The sequence below is a fragment of the Sorex fumeus genome, unplaced genomic scaffold (genome assembly GCF_029834395.1).
Source record: "Sorex fumeus unplaced genomic scaffold, SorFum_2.1 ptg000128l, whole genome shotgun sequence".
NCBI lineage: Eukaryota > Metazoa > Chordata > Mammalia > Eulipotyphla > Soricidae > Sorex > Sorex fumeus.
The window spans coordinates 5,145,017-5,167,972 of record NW_026606185.1 but is presented as its reverse complement, the minus strand read 5'-3'; the positions used below and the strand labels follow the sequence as shown (position 1 = coordinate 5,167,972).

Below are 22,956 nucleotides of genomic sequence, written 5' to 3'. Positions count from 1 at the left end.
TGTCCACCTTAGTATTGCTACCTTACTACCAAAGGATTTCTTTGTATGAAGGAAAGTATTGGTTGAAAATAGTCATATATACACATAAGTAATGTTGAAATTGTCACAGATTTTTGAAAACATGGATTTGTTTTCAAAAAGAGAGATTAAATATAACCAGTTACTATCTACATATGAAAAACAAAAATTAGGTAGTATTTACTATTTCCATTCCCATATTTCCTAAATATTTTCCTAAAGTTAGTGATTACCCCCCTCCTATTTGGAATTTTTTTCTAAATCTTTATAACATCTTTGATTAAAGTCTTTTAATTCTACTTCCATTTTATAATCAACAACTATATGCAAAATAATGAAGAAAAATTATAAACCTGACTGATAAACAGCATTTGGACTTTGCAATTTCTTAAGTTTCTCCTTTCAATTTTTTAAATCTTGCAGTTTTTTGTACTCATAGCCAACATTGTTCACATCAATTCTCATTCCCATCTTTATTTTTCTGCTCTATTTATGTGAAGTATAAAAATGGAATAAAATATAATTGATATGATTTATGCAGAAAGTAATATGTAAATCCAGAAGTTAATAATTGCTCTATGTATTTTTTGAGAAGGAAGAATCTCAAATTTTGGCTATGAGCATCAGGCAGGGCACCTGAAGAGAGTGTGGAGTTTTCATAAGCAAAGATGGTGCAAAACCTCTGGAAAGATACATTGCCACAGGAGCCCAACTTCGCCATGCACCATACTTCCCTACCTTCCTTGATCCTCTTAGTCTTCATTCCCTCCAACTGATCCCTTCCCAATATCCTTACAAAGAGCAAATAAAGGGGACTGGAGCAATAGTACAGCAAGTAAAGGCTTGCCTTGCATGGGCAGACCCACATTCAATCCCTAGCACCGTGAACACACCAGGACTGATCCCTCAGTACAGAGCCAGAAGTCAGCCCTGAGCATAGCTGGGTGCACCCCATTCCTGGCACAAAGAAAATCAAATATTTCTAAATTCCTTTCCCTACCTTCTCAAACAGTAGCCACATCTCTCAAATTGTGCATATCCACTGCTAGACTCCTCCAGAGACTTAATTATCTCTCCTCCTGACTCAGTCCCAACCAAGCTTCCTTCTACCCTGTCAGGGTGCCTAGTGAAAGGCTTTTCTGCTTGTCGTTATCCTCCCAAGCTTCATATTCTTGTGCTTGTAGTGTATATTATCAGTTAAGTAGCATTTATTCAAAGGCCCCTCCAGCAATATTTGAATCTGTTAGCGTTCTCCTTTCTGGCTTCTGTTCTCACATTCTTCTTAAATGCAACACCTCCATTTTCAACTGGCTGATCTTCTAACCTATTTCTAGGCTTAGACTGAAAAGTTTTCCTTAGGAAATTTTTCCAGTCACAGTTTATACAGTTTCCCTCTGAAGGTCCAACTAGGCTTCATTCTTATCCCCTGCATATCACTATCATCTCAACCACAAATAATGATGGCCAAACTGTTCATGCGCCACTCTCTAAGATGCTGCCTATCTTGTCTTTTCCTTAGAAACTTGGATGTCTTTTGACCACTTTCATAGCAGGTAGAAAGAATGTTATGCAATCAGTGCAGTGCCAGTTCTAGGCAAAGTCGGCAATAGCAGTTGCATTGGAATCCTAATCAGTAGCCGTCATAATAGAAATCCAGCAGCCTTGGGGTCTTATTCTGAGCCTCAAGCCCCTCCAGCTGCTTTTCAGATGGCAGCATTAGAGATCCTGGATCAGATGCCTAACCATCACACAGCTCCACAAAGCAAGCAAGCAGAAAACTGTTGTTTCACATACTAGGTTTTCAGATGTTTTATTTCACAGTGATTAATTCAGAGGTCAGGCGCCTAAACTCAATTTAGAAGAATGGATTTATTATTTTAGTTTGCTCACCAAAAACTAAATACTATTATTCAAAGATTTTCCAAATTCTTTAAATAATGTCACCACCATAGAGGTCTTGTGAGAACACAGAAAATATTCCAATCTCCTCTTTAACTGTCGACAACTACAGCGAATCATTCAATCCTACTAGTGTCTCTTCAAAAATATCCTTCAAAAACTACAGCTTTTCTATCTACCAACATTGGCTTGGGAGGGTCTCAGAATTTAGCTACCTATTTTTCTTATCTATTTTCATAGCTCCTAAATTTTTCTCAACTTCAGTTACAAAACAACGAACAAACAATAGCAAATCCTAAACACCTATTTCCAAACCACGATCATTAGCTTCATCTAATTCCTTTCCCTATTCCTCCAGACACCCTAGTCCTCGCATGAATCTCCCTGGATGCTTACATATTTTCCTTACCTCTGCTTCTTTGCCTGTGTAGATTACTTTGCAAGTGTTTTGCTGTATCTGTTGAGTTTCTTCTCAAGTAGTTCTTTAATCAGATTTTTTTCTGATATTGTCCAGAGCCGTTTGCTCTTTCAGGTCTCTGCTTGCAAGTCTTTACTATACCTTAAAGTGCACTAAGTTTTCTTCAAGGGATTTCCTTCTTCACCCCCCCATCATTTCTCTTGTTTTCTTTTTTGAACTGATTAATTAAAGATGTAAAATACAACCAAAATATATTTAAATATCACACCGCAAGCTGAGTCACACGTTCTGAGGAACATGTCATCTCAGATGAACCACACAGGACTCCTTCCAAGAGCAGCTCTTGGCTGCAAAGATCCCCTTGAATCTGCATCCCTCCAGGTGCCTAGGACAGTGGAAGGCACGCTTGCCGGGAGCAGACAGGGCAGAAAGGGATGATATATCATTGTCTTCATTTTTTCTTGTAATCTATTCTCATAAGTACATATAATTTTTAAGGTTCCAAGACAAGAAAAACTCTTAAGCTGTATAATATGGATAACCTGTGTCAGCTGCACCATCTCTTGTCAAAAATCCACTTTCAAGAATTTTACCTAGCACCGCTGACTCACACTTTCTGAGTCTTAAATCAAAAAGAGGCATTTTATGTAGAGTATATCATGAGAATAAATAGGTCTATAAAAGTTGGTTCAAATGATGAAAAAAAAATCATTTTCTGTACAATAAATGTATGTGTGTTCCTACATTTATAGAAACTGTTTTTTTTGTTGTTGCTATCCTTTTATTCTGGCATTAGGATAGGCTCTTACACATTGTTCTCATCATTCCTGTGATGAACAGCTGGCATTTACAGGAAAACTGGCCAGAGTTAGGGTATAGTTATGTTTCTACATGTGAAGTCTGTGGTTACTCAGCAGGAATGCTGGTTCTCTGTACTCCAAAATATGATTATTATGTTTTTACCGGGAAGTGGACCTGAGTGTTGAGAGGCAGCTGCTGTTACAGCTGCTGGAAACCAGGAGCTCATGGAAGCCCCTCTGCTGTGGATAAACATGGCAGCTTTCCAATACGGCCAGATTTGTAGGAAAGACATGAACACATAGAATTCAGTGCTGGGAAGAGAGATGTGGGACTGAAGTTTTTCCAGGAGATTATTTTCATGATTTGATATGACTAAATGGTACTTACGTCTGAGCCACCATAAAATGCAGACCATCATGTTGGTTTTGATTTAAATGGGTCAGCTTGGCTGCCTGCTTACACAGGTTAAATTAATTCGTTGTAATTGTATCAGTCAACAGACTTCTATGTAAATCAAATGTGTGTGAATGAGATGCAAAAATAAATTGGAAGCAATGCATATCAAGGAAACTTCGAGATAATTCAGACCAAGAAAATTCCTAGAAATCTATTTGATCCCAGATTGTAAGATGAAGAGTGTATACTGACAAAATTCTCCTAGAGCCTGAAATTTAACTTAATTCATTGAAATATTGTGATTAGCTGCCTCTGTGAACTAGGACCAGCCTTATGTGAAAGAGCCTATTCATTGCATAACTATTTACATAGCAATCGGCTTCGGGTTATTAGCAGTTCTATATTGTGGAGGCATAATGCAGAATTCCCCATGTGGAAGCTCTTATGGCTAATGATTTTCTAAACCTTAAAATTTTTAGAAGGGACTGGAGTGATAGCCTTGCTCGAGGACAACCCAGGTTCGATTCCCAGCATTCCATATTGTTCCCGGAGCACCACCAGGAGTAATTCCTGTGTGCAAAGCCAGGAGTAACCCATGTGCATAGCCCAAAAAGCCAAAAAAAATTTTTTTTTAGAATCTGCAATTGGAGCAGCTTTTAGGATATAAGACTAGGGGAATGAGAAATTACAGTAAAAACATTATTGGTCAAAGTCATAGGTCCTTAAAAAGAAGAAAAAAGTCTCCTCTCCCAGTGAATTCTGCTGCCATCTGCACCTGACCCTTTGCCTGCAGTTCAGCTGCAGAGGCTGGATGAGGCCTTTAGGTCCTCTTTGGCTGACAGAACTAGCAGAGCAGTAAGCATAGCAATGAAGGAGCCAAACTTTTCACATTTGATGTTTATCACCCGTTATCTGTTCACATCTTGGGTCTTTGTTTATTAAATGGGGCAATAGTATTTTCTTCATTGGATAAGTGAAATTATATAGATAAGATGGTGCTTGGGGTTGAACAAACCCTCAATAAATTTTAAGTAGTTGCTGTCTTGGCATGACTCATTTTGCATGCTGATACGTTATTCTGAGCATTAGCAATTAAAATGATGAGTAAAATAGTCTGTACTACTTGGTTCCACAATGGTGAATATTATCGTTCTTGATTGATAAAGACAGAGTCTTCATTGCTTTTAATGTTTTGATGTCTAAAATTTTAGAACTTTCCTATTTTTGTTCTGTCACATTGCTATTAATTTATGACTAATTTTCCTATTACCATACCATATTAACCACCATCTGTCATTTTCAAGAGTGTATAACTAGATCTTTAATGTAAAAAATAATGAAATCTCAAAGAAGTTTTTAGAATATGAAAAATGTAACATGAATCCAGAGCATGTATTTCAAAGCCACAATTACACTAGTTGCTATCTTAATTAAATTCAAGGATGAATGGAAAAGACCCTTAGGGACTGGAAAAATAACACAGGGGTTAAGGAGATTGCCTTGAACACAACTCATGTCAGTTAAGTCCCCCACACTACGTAAGTTCCCAAAGCACCACCAGGAGTGATCCCTGAACCTAAAATCAGGAGCCAGCCCTGAGCACCACTGAGTGTAGCCTGCTCCCTCAAAAGATACTTGGGACTTTTAATATCACAAAGTAATTCTAGATATATAGAAGTAAAAAGCAAATGAAGTTATTGGTAAAAAAAAGAGTATAGGATTGTTTTAGAACTGTTGGCAAAATGACTCAGTTTGTAAATAAATTAGTGTAAACTCAATTTCTAGAGGCCCTCTTTGCAATTGCGATGCTTGCCTGAGGACAGACCGTCTCCCACTACAGAACCCTCAGTTATAAAACTAAGATAGTGACTCTGGGCACTAAGGTTTACTTTCAGAATTAAGTGACATAATGATAATAAAAATGTAGTGGAAAATTCTGCACAAGATTAGCAGTTGTTACTTTTCCTCCATTGAAGTTACCATTATTAAAGCATGCTTTTCAGTAGCTGTGATTTACATCTATAATAAATATAGATATGACTAGAGATTAAAGAAAATAAGAGACTTAGAAAATAAAATTATGAAAATACATAGCATAATATATATTTGCTTGCTCAAGTGGCACTAGTAACGTTTCCATTGTGAGACATGTTGTTACTATTTTTGGCATATAGAATACGCCATGGGGGAGATTGCCAGGCTCTGTTGTGCAGGCAAGATACTCTCGGTAGTTTGCTGGGCTCTCCAAGAGGGATAGAGAAATAGAACCCAGGTTGGCCACAGGCAAGGGAAACTCCCTAACCACTCTGCTATTGGAGCAATAGCACAGCAGGTAGGGTGTTTGCCTTGCACATGGCTGACCCGGCTTCGATTCCTCCACCCCTCTCAGAGAGCCCAGCAAGCTACCGAGAGTATCTCAACACATAGCAAAGCCTGGCAAGCTCCCCATGGCATATTTTATATACCAAAAACAGTCACAAATCTCACAATTTGTTGTGAGACGTTACTGGTTCCTGCTCGAGCAAATCGATGAACAACGGGAGGACAGCACTACAGTGCTACAGTATAAATTTTAAATATAATTAAATAAATATTTAATTAATAAATGAAAGACATAAAATTTTGTCAAAATGTATTATTTATCTAAATTAATTCTAATTAAGAGCTAATATCAAGAGAAGAACTAGACTATACGATGAACATAAAATCAAGGGTTTGAGGCTTTGAGGGCCCTTTGAAGGCTTAAAGTTACAAAATATACAATTACGGCCCTCCCGTTGTTCATCGATTTGCTCGAGCGGGCCCAGTAGCATCTCCATCATGAGACTTGTTGTTACTGTGTTTGGCATATTGAATACGTCACGGGTAGCTTGCCAGGCTCTGTCATGCGGGTGAGATACTCTCAGTAGCTTGCCAGCCCAACAAAATATACAAAAATAAAAGTAACATTTTATTATCATAAAACTCAGCATTAACCCTCTGCTTGGGAATGGAGTGATAGTAGATTAAAACAGGGAGTTTTCCTTGCATACTGCTGAACTGGGTTTGATTCCCAGCACCCCCAAATGCATACCTCCATGAGTGATTCCTGAGTGCAGAGCAAAAAATAATCCCTGAGTCCTGTATGGCCCCCGAACAAACAACAATAAATTTTATGTATATATATTAGACATTTATATAATTCAGAGTGAAGTAACCAATCATATATAGCACTGTCTGTCTGTAGCACTGTCCTCTCATTGCTCATCGATTTGCTCGAACAGTCCCAGTAACATCTTCATTGTGAGACTTGTTACTGTGTTTGGCATATAGAATACATCATGGGTAGCTTGCCAGGCTTTGCCGTGTGGGCAATATACTCTCAGTAGCTTGCCAGGCTCTCCAAGAAGGGCAGAGGAATCGAACCCGGCTTGGCCGGGCTGGCTGTGTGCAAGGCAAACACCCTACGGCTGTGCTATCACTCTTTCTCTCTCTCTCTTTCTCTCTCTCTCTCTCTCTCTCTCTCTCTCTCTCTCTCTATATATATATATATATATATACACACACACATACACACACACGCAAACAAAATACATGGAAAAGAAGGAAAATTCAGTTTTACAGATTCTGTGATTATGCAATCCATTTGAAACAATATAGTTAGTAAATGCTATTGTGTAACAGTAATAAAGATGAGGTAAAAGTTATACAAAATAAATTGTCCTTATAAGAGAAATACACTTAGATAGTAGCAAAATTCTACTTCATTGAGTGGGGAGAAAGGACTGCAAGGTTTAAGAAGAGAATTCCCAGAATGACCACCAACTGGGAGCTCTTTGGCACTATTGTGACAACATGGGAAGATGCCATCATTGACAACATTGATGAAGAATATGATTGACTGGTTCAGCACCTCCATGATTGTGTGAGGACCACTAAGAGAGAGATAGCCACAAAAAGATGCCTGTCTTCAAAAACTGTCAAGCTCATTAGCCAAGGTGGCTTGGTGTGAGCCTCAGGCAACCACAAGCAAATGTCCGAGCTTGCAAAGCAGCACAGAGAAGTGATAAAGGAAGAACTCAAAGAGAGAAGAGCAGCAGTGCTGGCAGATGCAGCAGAAGCCTGGAAAAGCATCTGCAATGCCCGCCTGTCCTTCACCAACTACAAGACCAAGATGACTGCTCTCCGACATCCTGATTGATCTATCACATCTTCCAGAAGGGCAATCGAGAAGATCATCCATGACTTCTACTCAGATCTCTTCAATAACCACGTCTACCAGTCCACATACCAAATTCCACAGGATGGATATGTCGTTCCCAACATTCTCCCTTCCAAAATCCGACATGCCATTTTGTCGGTAAAGAAGCAAACAGCACCTGACCGAGACAAGGTCAGACCCGAACACCTGAAGAACCTGCCATCAGTACTCATCAATACACTAGCTCGGCTCTTCTTATTCTACCTGTCTGAATGCAAGGTTCCATCCCAATGGAAAACCAGCAGGACTGTACTGCAGTACAAGAAGGGGGATATCCACGACATTGGCAACTATTGCCCGATCTCACGAAGACAATGTTTATGAGAAATGGACTTGTTCCTGATATTCTATTTGCTCTCAATGGAACGAACATCTCCAAATGCAACAGTTATGTGTACCTAGGTCGAGAACTCAACATGATGAATGACCTAGCACCTGAGTTGTGCAGGAGGAAGAGAGCAGCTTGGAAAGCTTTAAAGGGTGTCAAAGAAATAGCTAAGAGGACGAAGAACCTCTGACTCCAGACATATCTCTTCGATTCCACTGTTCTTCCTGCATTCCTGCCTCAGAGACCTGGGCCCCATGAAAACAGGATAAGAATGCTATTCAGGTCTCCCAAGGAGGAATCAAAAGAGCTATGCTTGGAGTATCAGGCCACTCAAGTGAGAGAAAGAATCCGGAGTTCCGTCCTCCACCGATAATCAAGAATCAGGGACGCTGTCTCATTTGCCAAGGTGTTGAAAATCAGATGGGCTGGACATGTAATGTGACCACTGGACTAGAGCCATTATTGACTGGATTCCATGGGACGTCAAAAGATTTTGTGTCTGTCCACCTACAAGATGGTCAGACTTCTTCATCAAGACCCTGAATGATTGGTTTGAGGCTCTTCGTGTTCCTGGAGTGAGCAGATGCCATTGGGCTACAATAGCACCCAACAGAACGAATCGAGACATTACTGGCACCCGCTCGAGCAGATAGATGAGTAACGAGATGTCAAGTGATCAAGTGACACTTAGATAAATCATTTCTGAGCCAGAGATATAACACAGGGATTGAGGCACTTTCCTTGCATGCTACTGAACCCCAATTCTATCCCAGAACTGCATATGCTCCCCAAAGCACCAACAGGAGTTATCTCTAAGGAAGTCCTGAACACAGCAGATGTGGCAAAAACTCCCCCAAATTATTTTAAAGAAATTATTCTGAGCATGGGAAAGAATATTCACCAAATACACATCTGACAAGGGGTTGATATCAAGGATATACAAAATACTGGTTGAACTCCACAAGAAGAAAACATCCAACCCCATCAAAAAATGGGGCAATGAAATGAACAGAAACTTTCTCAAAGAAGAAATCCGAATGGCAAAAAAGCACATGAGAAAATGCTCTACATCATTAATCATCAGGGAGATGCAGATCAAAACCATAATGAGATACCATCTCACACCTCAGAGACTGGCCCACATTCAAAAGAACAAAAGCAACCGTTGCTGGCGCGGATGTGGCGAGAAAGGGACACTCCTTCACTGTTGGTGGGAATGCCGACTGGTTCAGCCCTTTTGGAAAACAGTATGGACGTTCCTCAAAAAATTAGAAATTGAGCTCCAATTTGACCCAGCGATACCACTCCTGGGAATATATCCCAGAGAGGCAAAAATGTGTAGCCGAAGTGAGATCTGCACTTGTTTGTTCATTGCAGCACTCTTTACAGTAGCCAGAAACTGGAAGAGATCTGAGTGCCCAAGAACAGATGACTGGTTAAAGAAACTTTGGTACATCTACATAATGGATTACTATGTAGCTCTTAGAAAAGATGAAGTCATGAACTTTACATACAAGTGGTACAATATGGAAAGTATCATACTAAGCGAAATGAGTCAGAAGGAGAGGGATAGACATAGAAAGATTGTATTCATCTGGGGGATATAAAATAACAAAATATGAGATTAATACCCAAGAATAGCTGAGATCAACACCAGGAGGATTACTCCATAGCTTAGAGGCCAGCCAGGTATTCTAGGGGAAAGGACAGTTCAGATAGAAAAGGGAACACCAAATGGAGGGTGTTTGGAGGATCCTCCCAGGAGGGGAGCTGCAGGTTGAAAGTAGACTGGACTGAACATGTTTGCCACTCAATGCCTCTTTTGCTGATCACAACACCCAAAAGGAGAGAGAGAACAAAAGGGAATGCCCTGCCACAGTGGCAGGGGGGGATGGAGGGGATGGGGGGGGAAGGGATATTATCCTGGTGGTGGAAAATGGGCACTGGTGGAGGGATGGGTATTTGCTCTTGGCATGACCGAAATCCAAGCACAAAAATTTGTAAATCTACAACTGTACCTCATGGTGTATCACTAATAATAATAATAAAAAAAAGAAATTATTCTGGGCATAATATGTAATTCTCAATAGTAACACAACAATATAAAAAAACAAAAAGCATAAAATACATAGCCTTCTTAAAAAAATAATTAGTATAAATGCAAGGATATTTAGACCACTATTAAAAGAGGGTAGGTCTGAACGATAATTATAGATCCTTTGTTTTTTTATGTCCAATCTCAGTAATATAAGAATGTCAAGGTTTTTTGGTTGTGATTTTTTGTTTTGTTTTGTTTGGTTCTCAAACCAGCAATGCTCAGGGTTACTCCTGGCTCCATGATCAGGCATCACTCTGCAGCACTGGGGCGGGCCATCTGTGGAGCTGGAGTGAAACCAAGGTTAACCATATGCAAGTCTAACCCCCTGTCCTATCTCTCTGGCCCACAATATGTCAGGCCCTAAAATATATATTCACAGGCTTTTATATACTATATATATATATTACTTTATATATACTTTATGTATACTATATGCAAATCAAAAACTCGAGTAATTTTGATGAATACGATCTTGGTAAAAAGTTTTTTGACCACTCAGTTGTACTCAGAACTTATTTCTGGCCTGTTCTCAGGAATCATTCCTAGCAGTCCCCGAGGGGCCCATGTGCAGTGCTGGGCAGCAAACCAAGGTCAACGGCATGCAAGGCAAGAACCTCACTCGCTATGCTATCTCTTGGGTCCCAGAGATTTCTTTTCTGTGGTGTGGGGTAAGGGGTAATATGGATTTAAATTATTTTAAGTGTTTTGATTCTGTGTTTTACATCTGTTTCAAAATTGTCACACTATGCTCATCACCAATATTTAAAAATTTTTTATAGAATTACTGTGAGATAGACCCTTACAAAGTTGTTCATGATTAGGTTTCTGTCATACATTGTTCCAACACCCATTCCTCCACCAGTGTACTTTCCCAGCACCAGTATCCCCAGGTTTCCTCCCATCACCCCAGGCTCTCACACCCTGCCTGCTCTATTGCAGTTTCTTTTCTTTTCTTTTTATTCTCATTCTCTCTCTCTCTCTCTCTCTCTCTCTCTCTCTCTCTCTCTCCCTCCCTCCCTCCCTCCCTCCTTCCCTCCCTCCCTCCTTTTGGGCATTGTGGTTTCCAATACTGACACTAAAAGCTTATCAAGAATATCCCTTTACCTGCTTTTAGCACTCAAATATTTCCCAGTATAATCATTCCCAGTCATTGTTGTCATACTGGTCTCTTCTCTATCTTACCTACCCTCAGCCCCACACACACTTGAGGTTGATTCCAACCATTGGCCAGTCCTTCTAGCCTCTTTTTTATCTGGCTGTTGATATTCACAATGGCCAGAATCTGGAAACAACCTGAGAGCTCAAGAACAGACAAAAGGATAAAGAAACTATGGCACATCTACACAATTGAATACTATGCAGCAGTTATGAGAAATGAAGTTATGAAGTTTGCCTATAAAATGGATGAACATGGAGAGTATCATGCTGAGTGAAATCACCAACATTTTTAAGTCAACCTGTGCCATATAGGTTTCAGAAATCTGGCAGTTTGCTGAGTTATTACTTGTAAGGTAAACTGGAACTTTCTCACAGGTAAAGAAAATTTAGAAAGCTTAATCACAGGGATTTTGGCTGTGTGGCCCTTCTGGGGCTTAAGATTCTCTTGGGAGGAGAATCCTAACCATGAGACTGACCCAGGACCAGGGAAGGGATGCCTATCACTGAGTCTTCCAGTACCTGAAAAAACTCAGTAGCCTCCAAGTTGGGAAGTAATGGAATGAATATGTTTAAAAATAGGCAACATATTAAGAAGTTTCTCGAATCTCATTTGCAGAGAAAGGTTAGTAATAATAGAAAAGACTCACTACAAAATATAATGCGAAAAAATTAACAGAAAATTTCAAAGTGAAAAATAAAGAGTACAAAACTTTAAATCAACCTGTGATGTCTGCCCAGAAGGAAACGTAAAACAAAAGTAAAATTTTGGTTTTGGGGCAGGAATGCTAGTATAAGAGTTAAGACTCATTCCTTGCATTTGGCTGACCCAGATTTGATTCCTGGCACTCTCTGAGGCCCCTGACTGGGTGCGATGCTGTACCAAGCACACTGGGGCCCCTGAGCCTGACTAGGTGCGATGCTGTGCCAACCACACCCAGAACTGCAAGTCAGAGGTGATTCTGCAACCTCCAGGCTTCTCAACGAAGGCCTCTGATGATCAAACTATTCTTATTTTTCAAACATTGTTAACATGAACCTGATAAATTTATACTAAAAACAAAGTAAGCAGATATGGAGGTATTATAAAATCATTTTTTGAATAGTAACTCATATAACCCTTCCAGACTAAAAAAAGATCAAAGTTAGAAATAATGTTATCGTCATTGACAGTGTCAAGAGAAATCGACACACTGGAAGGTTTATAAATGCTAATTGTTTTATTTCATAAAGCTTTTTCATAAAGAAAATATTTATACGTAAGTTCTCAATCCTATATGAATAAATCACGCAATACAGTGCTAACTCAGTGACTGTATTAAACAAAATGTAAGGGCTAGGAGTGAGATTCATGTTTCATAAAACAAACAGCTCTGGACTTACTGGTAAAATAATTGAAAACATTAAATAAGTATTTTATTTTCAAAGACAAAGTATTTTAATGATAATTTATGCAGTGATGTCGTCAAAAATAAATATAAAGGTCTCAAGCATTTCAAAATAAGATCAATTATTATGTTTATTTTCTTATTTAGATGTCTTATGTACACAACCTTAGCCACAGTATCTCCAGTTATTTATAGAACATTTAATTTTTCTTATTAAATAAATGTGTAGGATATGAAGGCCATTTTCTCCTTCTCAACATTGTAAATTGATTTTTTAAAAATTCTACATTTAGGGGCTGGAGTGATAGCACAGCAGGTAGGGCATTTGCCTTGCATGCGGCAGACCCCCTGTTCAGTTGCCAGCATCCCATATGGTCCCCAAACACCTCCAGAAGTAATTCCTGAGTGCAGTGCCAGGAGTAACTCCTGAGCATCGCTATGTGTGACCCCAAAGAAAAAGAAAATTGTACATTTAAGGAGCAAGCACAAAAATCACACATTAAGTAGGAAAAATTTAAATGTAAAAACTTAGGACTTTAAAGATACAAATTACATATTGATATTTTTATTTTGTTGCAGTATCTATCTAGCTATGTGCTTAACATTTAATTAGAGCTATGTAATATAAAGGTGGGTTGGATATTCTGTTTTGGTATATATAGGAATCAAAACTTTTATGAGGATAATTCAACTACTAAGAAGAAAGATTTGCATGTAGTTTGGCTTATCTTTAAGAAAATAACCCCAAACCACCTATGTAGAAATGGAAAGAAATAGGTGGAAAATAACACTTGGACCATACTTCATATAAAAATAATATTCAGTTAGTTTAATATATTTTAATTTAATTACACTTAATAATAAATTTTGTTCAGAAAGTTTGATTAACATACCTACTCATTAATTTCATCATATTATTAGCATGTTATGATAAATAGGACATACACAATTTTTAAAGCTTCAAATAACTGTTAATTACTTAATTCCAATTACTTAGGTGATAATTTCAGTTATTAAGATAATTTACAAAACATTCTAATTCAGATCATTCTGCAATAGCTAAACTAAAGAAAATGGCAATACTATTGGCTCAAACCTGGGAAATACTTGTCTATAGACATTTTTCTTAAAATGCAAAAAGATACAAATATTTTTATATATACTATTGGCATTTGGTCCTCAAAAAACTTTGTCCAAAGCAAATATTATTGATTAATCAGAAGTATTTTTAATTGATGGGGCTGGAGCGATAGCGCAGCGGGTAGGGAGTTTGCCTTGCACGCAGCTGACCCGGGTTTGATTCCCAGCATCCCATATGTCCCCTGAGCACCGCCAGGAGTAATTCCTGAGTGCAGAGCCAGGAGTAACCCCTGTACATTGCCGGGTGTGGCTCAAAAAGCAAAGAAAAAAAGTATTTTTAATTGAACTGGATCACCATATATATAAATTATACCAGTATCTTTACTTTCCATTATATAAGATTTGTGATACATTTGCAGATATGTCTTTTCTTCTCTTTTTTCTGTTATATTTCTTTTTTTAAATATTTTTATTAGTTAATCACCGTGGGGTACAGTTACAGACTTACAAACTTTCATGCTTGTGTTTCAGTAATACAATGGTCAAGTACCCATCCCTACACTATGCCCATTTTCCACCACCAATGCATCCCTCCCACCACTGCCGTCCTGTCCCCTCCACCCCACCCCTACTCTTTTGTTCTCTCTCTCCTTTTGGGTGTTGTGGTTTGCAGTAGAGGTATCAAGTGGCCATCATGTTTGGTCCATAGTCTACTTTCAGTTCGCATCTCCCATCCCGAGCGGGCCCTGCTATATTTCTTGACTTCCTCAGTGGCCAATTTTTTTAAACAGTAAGAGATATTGTTTACTTATTTAGTGAGAAATTTTTCTCCGATGTTAAATTGGGGATCTATGATAACTTGAAGAAAGAGTGTAGGTGGGAGAGTATTTTACTGTGATATGAAATACAGCTTCTCTCAGTCATCAGTAAGACCAGTGTAGTACTCTTTTTCTCAGCTTTCTCAGTGGAAGCTCCTTCCCCTGCTCTAAAATGGTAACCTGAGTTGTCAGTCTTTAGTATGTCATCTTGCATGGATACCAGTTTCTCAGTTTTATTTCCCAACGGAATAAACTTACTAAAGCCTTCATTCAAATTTATCATTGCATAGCAGTATGTTGTGCAATAAAGCCATGTATGCATATAATTCCTAGTATGGAACTTGTGATCATTCCAGCAAGTTCTGGATCAACATCTACCTTTACTGTATTAAGAATCTTCTACTTAGAGGCCAGATATGGCCCTGTTGGATCCCCAGAACTTCAAACAATGGGGAAAAATGACTTTTTTTAATAAGGTAAATATATGCATTTAGTTTATTTAAATTCCATTAATAAATTGTTTTGAGCTCTTTAGTAACATTTCTTTATATTCTGGTAAAATAATGCCACCAGTAAGTCATTTTTATTTATGCCTTAAAGTAATTATTAACTATATGTAGTATTAAAACTCATTGTCTAAAACATTTTAGTTTTCCCACTCATATTGTTCTCCTTTGCATTTTATTAAAACCATTCTATTTCCTCTTTTTTAATGAGCAAGACTGAGAAATTATCGTTTTCAAGTGTGACAAACTACTGAATGAAGTAATTAAGAAAAATTCATTTGTAGATTCAAATAGAACTGATTTTGAAACAGCAGCATTACCTCCTAGCATAGTAAACTTGAACAAATTATATAAATTCCTCAACTTCATTTCCTTAATCAGTCAATTATTTGTGGAAAAACTCCAGCGATCACTGTCAGAGGTAAAGAATTAGTGTGTTAAGAAAACATTAGCTGCTACCACCACCCTCATCACCCTGTTTCCTGTACTAAAGCCAGATCTTTCTTGGATGAGTGAATTGCATGAAACTGTGCTTTTCAGATGCACTGTGACCTTCAGGTGGGGATAACAGTGTCACTATTACATCTCCTCACTTTAGTTACTGTAGGAGAAGAAACTCTGAAGGCCAGGGATGACTAGTTCTAAGTCTGGAACATTCTGTGGGAATGAGTCATCTTTTTTTCAAATGCCCTGTTGTTCAGACACTGTGTGTGGGATGAGCTGCTCTATTTCCCTCAGCGACAATAAGAAGGCTCATAACTAGAAGAAAGGTATAAATTTGCTGACTGAAGGAAAGCAGGAAAGGAAATTTTCACAGCTGCTGCCAACATGGCAGGGCACAGTAAGATACATAATTAGGCAATTTATGTATTAGGTCAGATAGAGCACATTACTTTTTTCTAATGGTGTTTTGGAAAAAAAATTATGGCACTGGATCTATAATAATTCTAATAAAATTTTATTATTTTCAAAAGCTATATGATAAAATAATTCTGCCATCTGATCTCCCCTCTTAAATAGTGATCTAGAAAGTGCAAACATGAATAAAAACTGTATTAAAAGCTAGCTTGAATTTTCTCATACAGCTCTTTTTATTTCTGAATGCTGGCATCTGTAATAAAAGAGAAGTATATCAAAGGGGCTGTCTGTTCTGGGAGCCCGAATGGACACTTCATTCTTTATAAGCTTGGCCTCTTTACAAACAAGAATAAAGAAGAAGGGGGCGGGGAAGAAAAGTTATTTACTGTTGCTTCTTTTATTATTGGAGGACTTCCGTTTTTAGATTTGTTCATATGATATGCGCCATTAATATTCACTTCTACAAACTAAAGATTGTTGAGTCAGACTATGGAGGCACAGCAGGAGAGAAATTGCTTTCTCTGGCTTGTATTACCTCTTTTTATTTCACTGAATACTCAAATAACAAAAAGAGAAAAGCCTGTGGAGGATCACACCTAAATAGCCTGATCTGTGACTGCTGCTCACCTACACCAACTAAGTTATCTTCACACAGAAAATTATCCCATCAGAAAATACTCATAGTCAAGAGAAAGTGGATATTTAAAGGACTGGTAGATGTATTCTAGGTTGCCTCAAAAGTCCACTTAATTCCTGAAATTAAGTACCTGGATCTTTCTGGTAACTAAGTATTGCTTTTCATTTCTTTCCTGTCACTAACTAATAGTGGCAAAAGCCTTAAGCAAGTAATCTTCCTTGGTCCCAGACTCTCAAATTTGAATTGGAAACAACTTCGTAGAAAGGAAGAGAATTTAAAGATTAAGGTGTCAGCACCTCTCACTCAAGCATCTAAATGGATTTGGAGAAAACTTTAAGCTCTATAAATTTGAAATATGAAAAATTCAAACTCTAAGAAGACATTTGAGGGGACTGGGGGTGAAATGTGTACTAATTCCAGAGGACTCTGCCTAAGACAACGTATCGTTACTCCTGACACATACTACTCACTCAATGCACTCAATGGAGATTGATGTGGGCAAGAAGAGGGAGCAGTGTTGTGAATTAGTATCTCCCGATAGCAGATTGCAGATGGCAGTCTCAAGAGATACCTGTCGCAAGAGAGGGACTGAGTTTTTTCCTCTGAAAGGGACAGGGATCTGACAACTTCCCAGTAAGCGCAGTACTCCCACCTATAAGGTAGGATGAGGTGGAAAGTGACTGTCCTGATGATACAGTGGTTACAGTGGCACATCACATGACATTGAGGAGTCAGGGCCTCATGAAAAATAGTTATTTTTTAGTTAATTATTTTTAAAAATAGAAACCAGGGCTATAGAGATAGTAAAGAAGTTTAGGTGCTTATTTCGATAGTGGCTGATGAACCCTGTGTACAGAGCTGGTAGCAACTGGAGCACCACCAGACATGGTGCATCTGGTCATTACTGTGAAATAACCCTAACAAAGATAAAAAATATTTGAAGTTTCTTTGATTTTGTCTTTTCCTTGATCAAAAATTTGTTTTTTCCCTGACAGCAACATGAGACTCGTGATGGTCTGGAAGCTTTAATCAATGCAAGCCCTATACTACTTAGATATCTAAGATTTCTTATATTTTTCCATTTGGAAAATAAAGAAAATGCCTCTCCTGTCTTATAATGTCAGTGGTGATTATACTTAAGAGGTCACTGTGAAATCTGCTAAGCGCAAAATAATAGAAATGTACAATTATTAAGTAGAAACCAGAGGACATCACAAAATCTTAATCTGAGTCAGAGAAAAATGGCATCTTTCTTTATTCTCCACTGAGTATTTTGCTTTGGGAGCAAAAATTTAAAAACTCTCAACTCATTGTTTTAGATAAAGAGAAAAAATTATTTGTATAGATAAAATTATTTTGTCCACTCTGGTAAAGCCCTGTTCTCTCTTGAACACATATATTTTCTTTCTTTTTCTCTCCCCTCACATTCTTTAATTAAACTTATTTTAATAGAAGAGTTTTGCTTCAATTAATAAATAAAAAGTTAAAATTTCACCCTTTGACTTTAGTTTATAATATAACCAGTGAAATATGTACAGTATGATGAATAAAGGGAAAATGAAGTCCATTAGGAAAGGCAACATCAAAACATTGCTGGTTATCATTCGAAAGAGAAATTACAAAGAGCTGGTCAGAAAGAGAAAAATGGGGAGAAGTTTAAATAAGGACATGATTGCTAAATGCATGATCTTAAGAAGACAGTAAGAATTTATTTTGCATAGCCTGGATAAAAGAAAAAAAGAAGCCAAATTAAAGAAAAAAAAGATGATTCTGCTCCAATACAATGTCTGGCATAATAGCAAACAAAAAAGATAAAGCAATAATATGCAAAGAGGTATTGTACTCAATATAGAAAACAGGAAATAAGCATCTCATTTGGGATCTCATAATTGAGTGGCTGCAGAGGAAATTAAAATTTTGGGTTTCTGACTACATCTACTATGTCACAAAAATGAAATGTTTTTATGCAAACAGTGAGAATAGAGCATAATGAGCATTGTGGCCAAAGTTTGCTTTTTTACAAAGTGTTTTTTTTTTAACTTCCAATTCAATAGAACTAATCATGTTTGATAAACAGTATTTTAGATATAATGTTATATTCTAAATAAAATACAGCTTAATGAGAATATCTATGATGGCTATTCCTTAAAATTATATGGAACAAATTATTGCATTTTAAATACTTAACTGTCTAAGTCTTTGGAGGACAAGATAAAGTGTACATATCATTTTGTTCAAGGTATAATTAAAACAAAAGAAAATTCCTGTTATATGATATGAAAATGGGTTTGCTTCAGAGTTACTGTAGAGAAAAAGTATTTGTAATTGACCAATAGAAATAAATTTAATTTAAACCAAGATATATTAGGAAATGCATGCACCTAGAGTGGATGAATGGTTGCAATCTGAGAATACAGTCTATGTACAATGATATATTCATGTCAATTCAATATTTCAGCAGTCACGAAGTACGCTATACTATATATTTTTCCTCTTTCCAGTTAGAATGCTCATGTAAATCCTGTTTTAACTTGCACATGCTGGACAAAGTATGATAGGAAATGCTGGGTTAAAACAAATTAGTTATCCGCTCTCTATCTTAGAGAAATGAGGAGTCAGGTACTTCCTATGAGGGGCTAATTAATTGAAAAAGGTTTGTTGTTTTAAATTTGAACCAATAAGAAATGCCCTTTCTGAAAAGGAAATCATTATTTGAAAAAAATACATGTCTTTAAGAGTAAATATTTTTGCTTAATTGTACTGCTTTCAGTAAGTTTTTTAAAATTTTTAGTCAATATTTGTCATTTTTTTTTACCAAGTGCTATTGGCTATTTAAGAAATCACATTAAAGAAACTATTTTAAAAATAGCAAAAAAGTTAATTTTGAAATGCTCTGATGCTATTGGTTCATTAACATTGCATATATTTTCTGTAACTTTGCATTTTGATTCTTCTTCCTCAACTTAATGAAGGGATACCCTCCAGAGATCCATAATTAAGTCTTTGGCCCATAGATTTCTGTGAAGAAATTTTATGCTAGCTTGAGGGCTCACCTTCCAACAAAACAAATACTGGCAACACTTAAGTGACTAAACTAAAAAAAAAAAACAGTGGTATGAGACTACAAAATGATGAGTTTACTATCCCCCAATATTTGTTCTTCTGTGACTCATTAAGCATGTGTGTTTCCTTAGTTTATTCACTGCCAACATGAACCTAAGCATGATTAGCTAACATAAACAGATTGTGCTTCCCTATTCTATTCCCTACTCTGTACCTTCCAGCCTTATTTGCATTTCTCCACTTAAAAAAAAAAGAAGCCCAAGAAGCACCATGGTGATCCAAAATGTCCCCAAAATACTTTGAGCATTGCCAAAAATTTCGTAACCCATTTTGTTTATTGAACAAAATATATAAAGAAAACTGTGCAAGTATAATTTAATCTCTTCCATCCATGGTCTCAGAGCTTTTTCAAAATTCCCAATTCTGACAACTAGTAAGTTTTTCTCAGATTCCAAGAAAAACATTTGAGAGACATCACAGTCTAACAACAAATGACCAAATGCACTTGCCACACAATTTTTTTTTTGCCCTGGGATAGCCTGTCCTCCAAGCTGTATCTCTGTGGTTCACACTTGGGAGGCAGTAATTGAGATGAGTCTTAACTATCAATATTGGAACAATCAAATGACATGAGGGATGATCCTCAAAGAATTAATTCAGGGAAAAGTATTTGGATTTGTTCCTCTCAGTGTTCCTGACCTTGGGATGGCATTGTTTGAAAACAGAACAAACAAACAAGACCGACTTCCTGGGACTGAAACACTCTGTATGTGTTGTTATTTGCAGTGCATGCCAAGACATTCATGAGCACCAGAGCCAACCTGGCGAGCTAATTAAATATATATGTGTATGTGTTTAAAACAGCCTAATAAGGAGCATTGGAAATCTTCAAGATGAGCGAATATCTTATAACTTCTTCCGCAGGTGCGAGGATAGCTACAAGCCATGGACTTTCTGTCCTGCTTCTTGTTTGTGGCTTTGTGAAGGGTGCTTTGCTTTAATCTAAAGTGCTGACTTTTTTCCAATATCACTTTCTCTTCTTAAAGCAAAGAGCAAATCGTCTGTAAAATCTACGGAGCGGACAGCAAAGTTGACCCTAAACTCCAAGCACCACTCTGCACCCACTGTACTCTAGTTACCTACACAGGAGCGCCTGCTTCCGGAGCATAAACGAAGAGGCTATCACATGCTTTATTCATAATGTTTTCTTTGGCAAATCACTGATCCTTTATTTCAAGAAAATTAGTGTGAAGTGGTGGGACATTTTCTAATAGCAAGATCTATTTTTTCCCTTTCTTTTGACTACTTGAAAGCTTCATCTCACTGACTTTCAGGGGTTGGTCTGAAGGTCAACGGGATAATAAAAATATATACCCATGGATACCACTGATTTCCAACTAAAAGACCAATATCTTCAGGAAGCAAACAGAAAACAAGGAAACAGAACACAAGCTATCATCAAATAAAACCCCCATTTGTGGGGGTAGGATCAAAATTACCAATATTGCAAATCAACGAGGAGAACATTCTTTTAAATAACAACTAACAAAAGAAATACTTTTATTTTTGCTTTTTCCCCTGGATCGTTTTTTTCTTGATTATAGTTGTTGTTCTATATGATGGCAAGTGCTGATCATGGCCAATCCTTGTCAATCCTGGGAGGTTTATATAAATACATTTGAGTATTCTCTATTTCATTGTATTTTAATTCATTTTGAAATTCCTGTATATGCAAAATTGACAAATTCTGTAAATTGCTTACAGTATGTGTGATATAACTTCACAGTAGATAGACTATGACTCTCATGCAAGCTGATTTTTATCATATATAAATATATGCGTATAAATATCTATTTGTTGGACCATCAGCATTTTTTATAAAAAAACCCTTTGTTTCCACATATGATTCATATATTGTGAAATTCATAAGATATAGTTTTACTTCCACAGGTTTGACAGCTGCAGATGTCTGCTGTTGCCTCTGCTTTTTTCTGGAAAAATACATATTAGCATATTCAAAATTGTAACAGTCTCTGATTAGTTAATTTGTTGTGTGTATACTGTGTCAAAATTTGCTATGTTCCTTTATATATGGTGTTTATTGAGGTTTGGAGGTTCTTGACTCTAAAGAAAGTATAGTATCTGGTTTTGACAGCTATTCTTGTCCTATTAATATTAAACTATAATGTCAATTCTAGATTACTTAGAAGTTCAATGTGGGGAAGGTAAAGTAGTCATCATGATTCCCTACGTTCATGGAAGAGCATTCTTTCTGTGACTAAAAATGCTACTTTCTTTAACTGTTATGATTTTCTGTAGCTTTGTCATTCTGTTTTTTGCTGCTAATTACAGTTTAATGTCTCCTAACTAAGAACTAAAATGTGACTTGGCTAAATATCAAATGTAAGAGATGACCAAAAATCCCTGACTGAAGAAGAGGTGTTCAGTTTTCAATAGTTAAAAGAATTATAATTTTAATTATGCCATTCTTGTTTTGGCTTTATGATAATTCAGAGTATTTTATCTGGAATCTGTTTTCTAATCTGGCAAAGACTGACAGGCAGAACTATTAGTTTGTTGCATGTCACTGTGGAACAGATACATACGGGTTGAAATCTAAATGACATGAGTTTTCCTTCCAGAGACTCTTTATCTTTTTTTTTTAAATAACAAAGCCGGAGGCTCATCTCCAGCTTCCAGATAAGGTCCTAACTGAAGCTTGAAGGTAAAGAATACCTCTGCTTTTCAAAGGTAAATGCATTGATTTTCCACAATTCGATTACAACTAATGTGCATATTTTCATACTATTTTGGCATTATCTTCAAAGAAAAGAAATGTTTCATGCTAAATCTTTTATTGACATTTATCCTGTTCATTTGGTTTCTTATTTCAGTCTAGTAAAAAAAATAAAGATTTGATTATGCTATTTTCTTAACCTACAAATTAATTTTTCCCAAAGTTTAATACCTAAAATGTATAAAATTATGGTGATATAAGTACCTTCTATTTAGTATTTCTAACTTAAAAGATTGTGTACACTCAAATGTATACTCAAACAGAAGTTAGTATACTGAGTCAAATAAGTCAGACAGTGAAAATATGCCTTTTGATTTATTTTTACCTGAAATTCAGAACATGAGATCAGTGTTCTTTAAGATCAAGTTTTTCAGCAAAACCCACCTTGTTTGTATCAGTTTTGTTTACTGTCCTTCTAATAGCAGGCACATGCTAAGTTGAAAAGAATTCTCATCA

At 37.0% G+C, this 22,956-nt stretch overlaps 1 protein-coding gene across 4 annotated transcripts in view; it reads left to right on the top strand.

The window, feature by feature from the left end:
• Positions 1-22,717, top strand: part of VSTM2A (V-set and transmembrane domain containing 2A) — a 32,462-nt gene extending 9,745 nt beyond the window's left edge. Inside the window, exon 5 of one of the 4 annotated variants that reach the window (XM_056138205.1) lies at positions 20,628-22,717. In XM_056138205.1, the coding sequence (XP_055994180.1) occupies positions 20,628-20,704 (77 nt within the window). In that variant the 3' untranslated portion in view covers positions 20,705-22,717. The other 3 variants (XM_056138204.1, XM_056138206.1, XM_056138208.1) reach the window with 3 other exon arrangements.
• Positions 22,718-22,956: the final 239 nt, after the last annotated feature.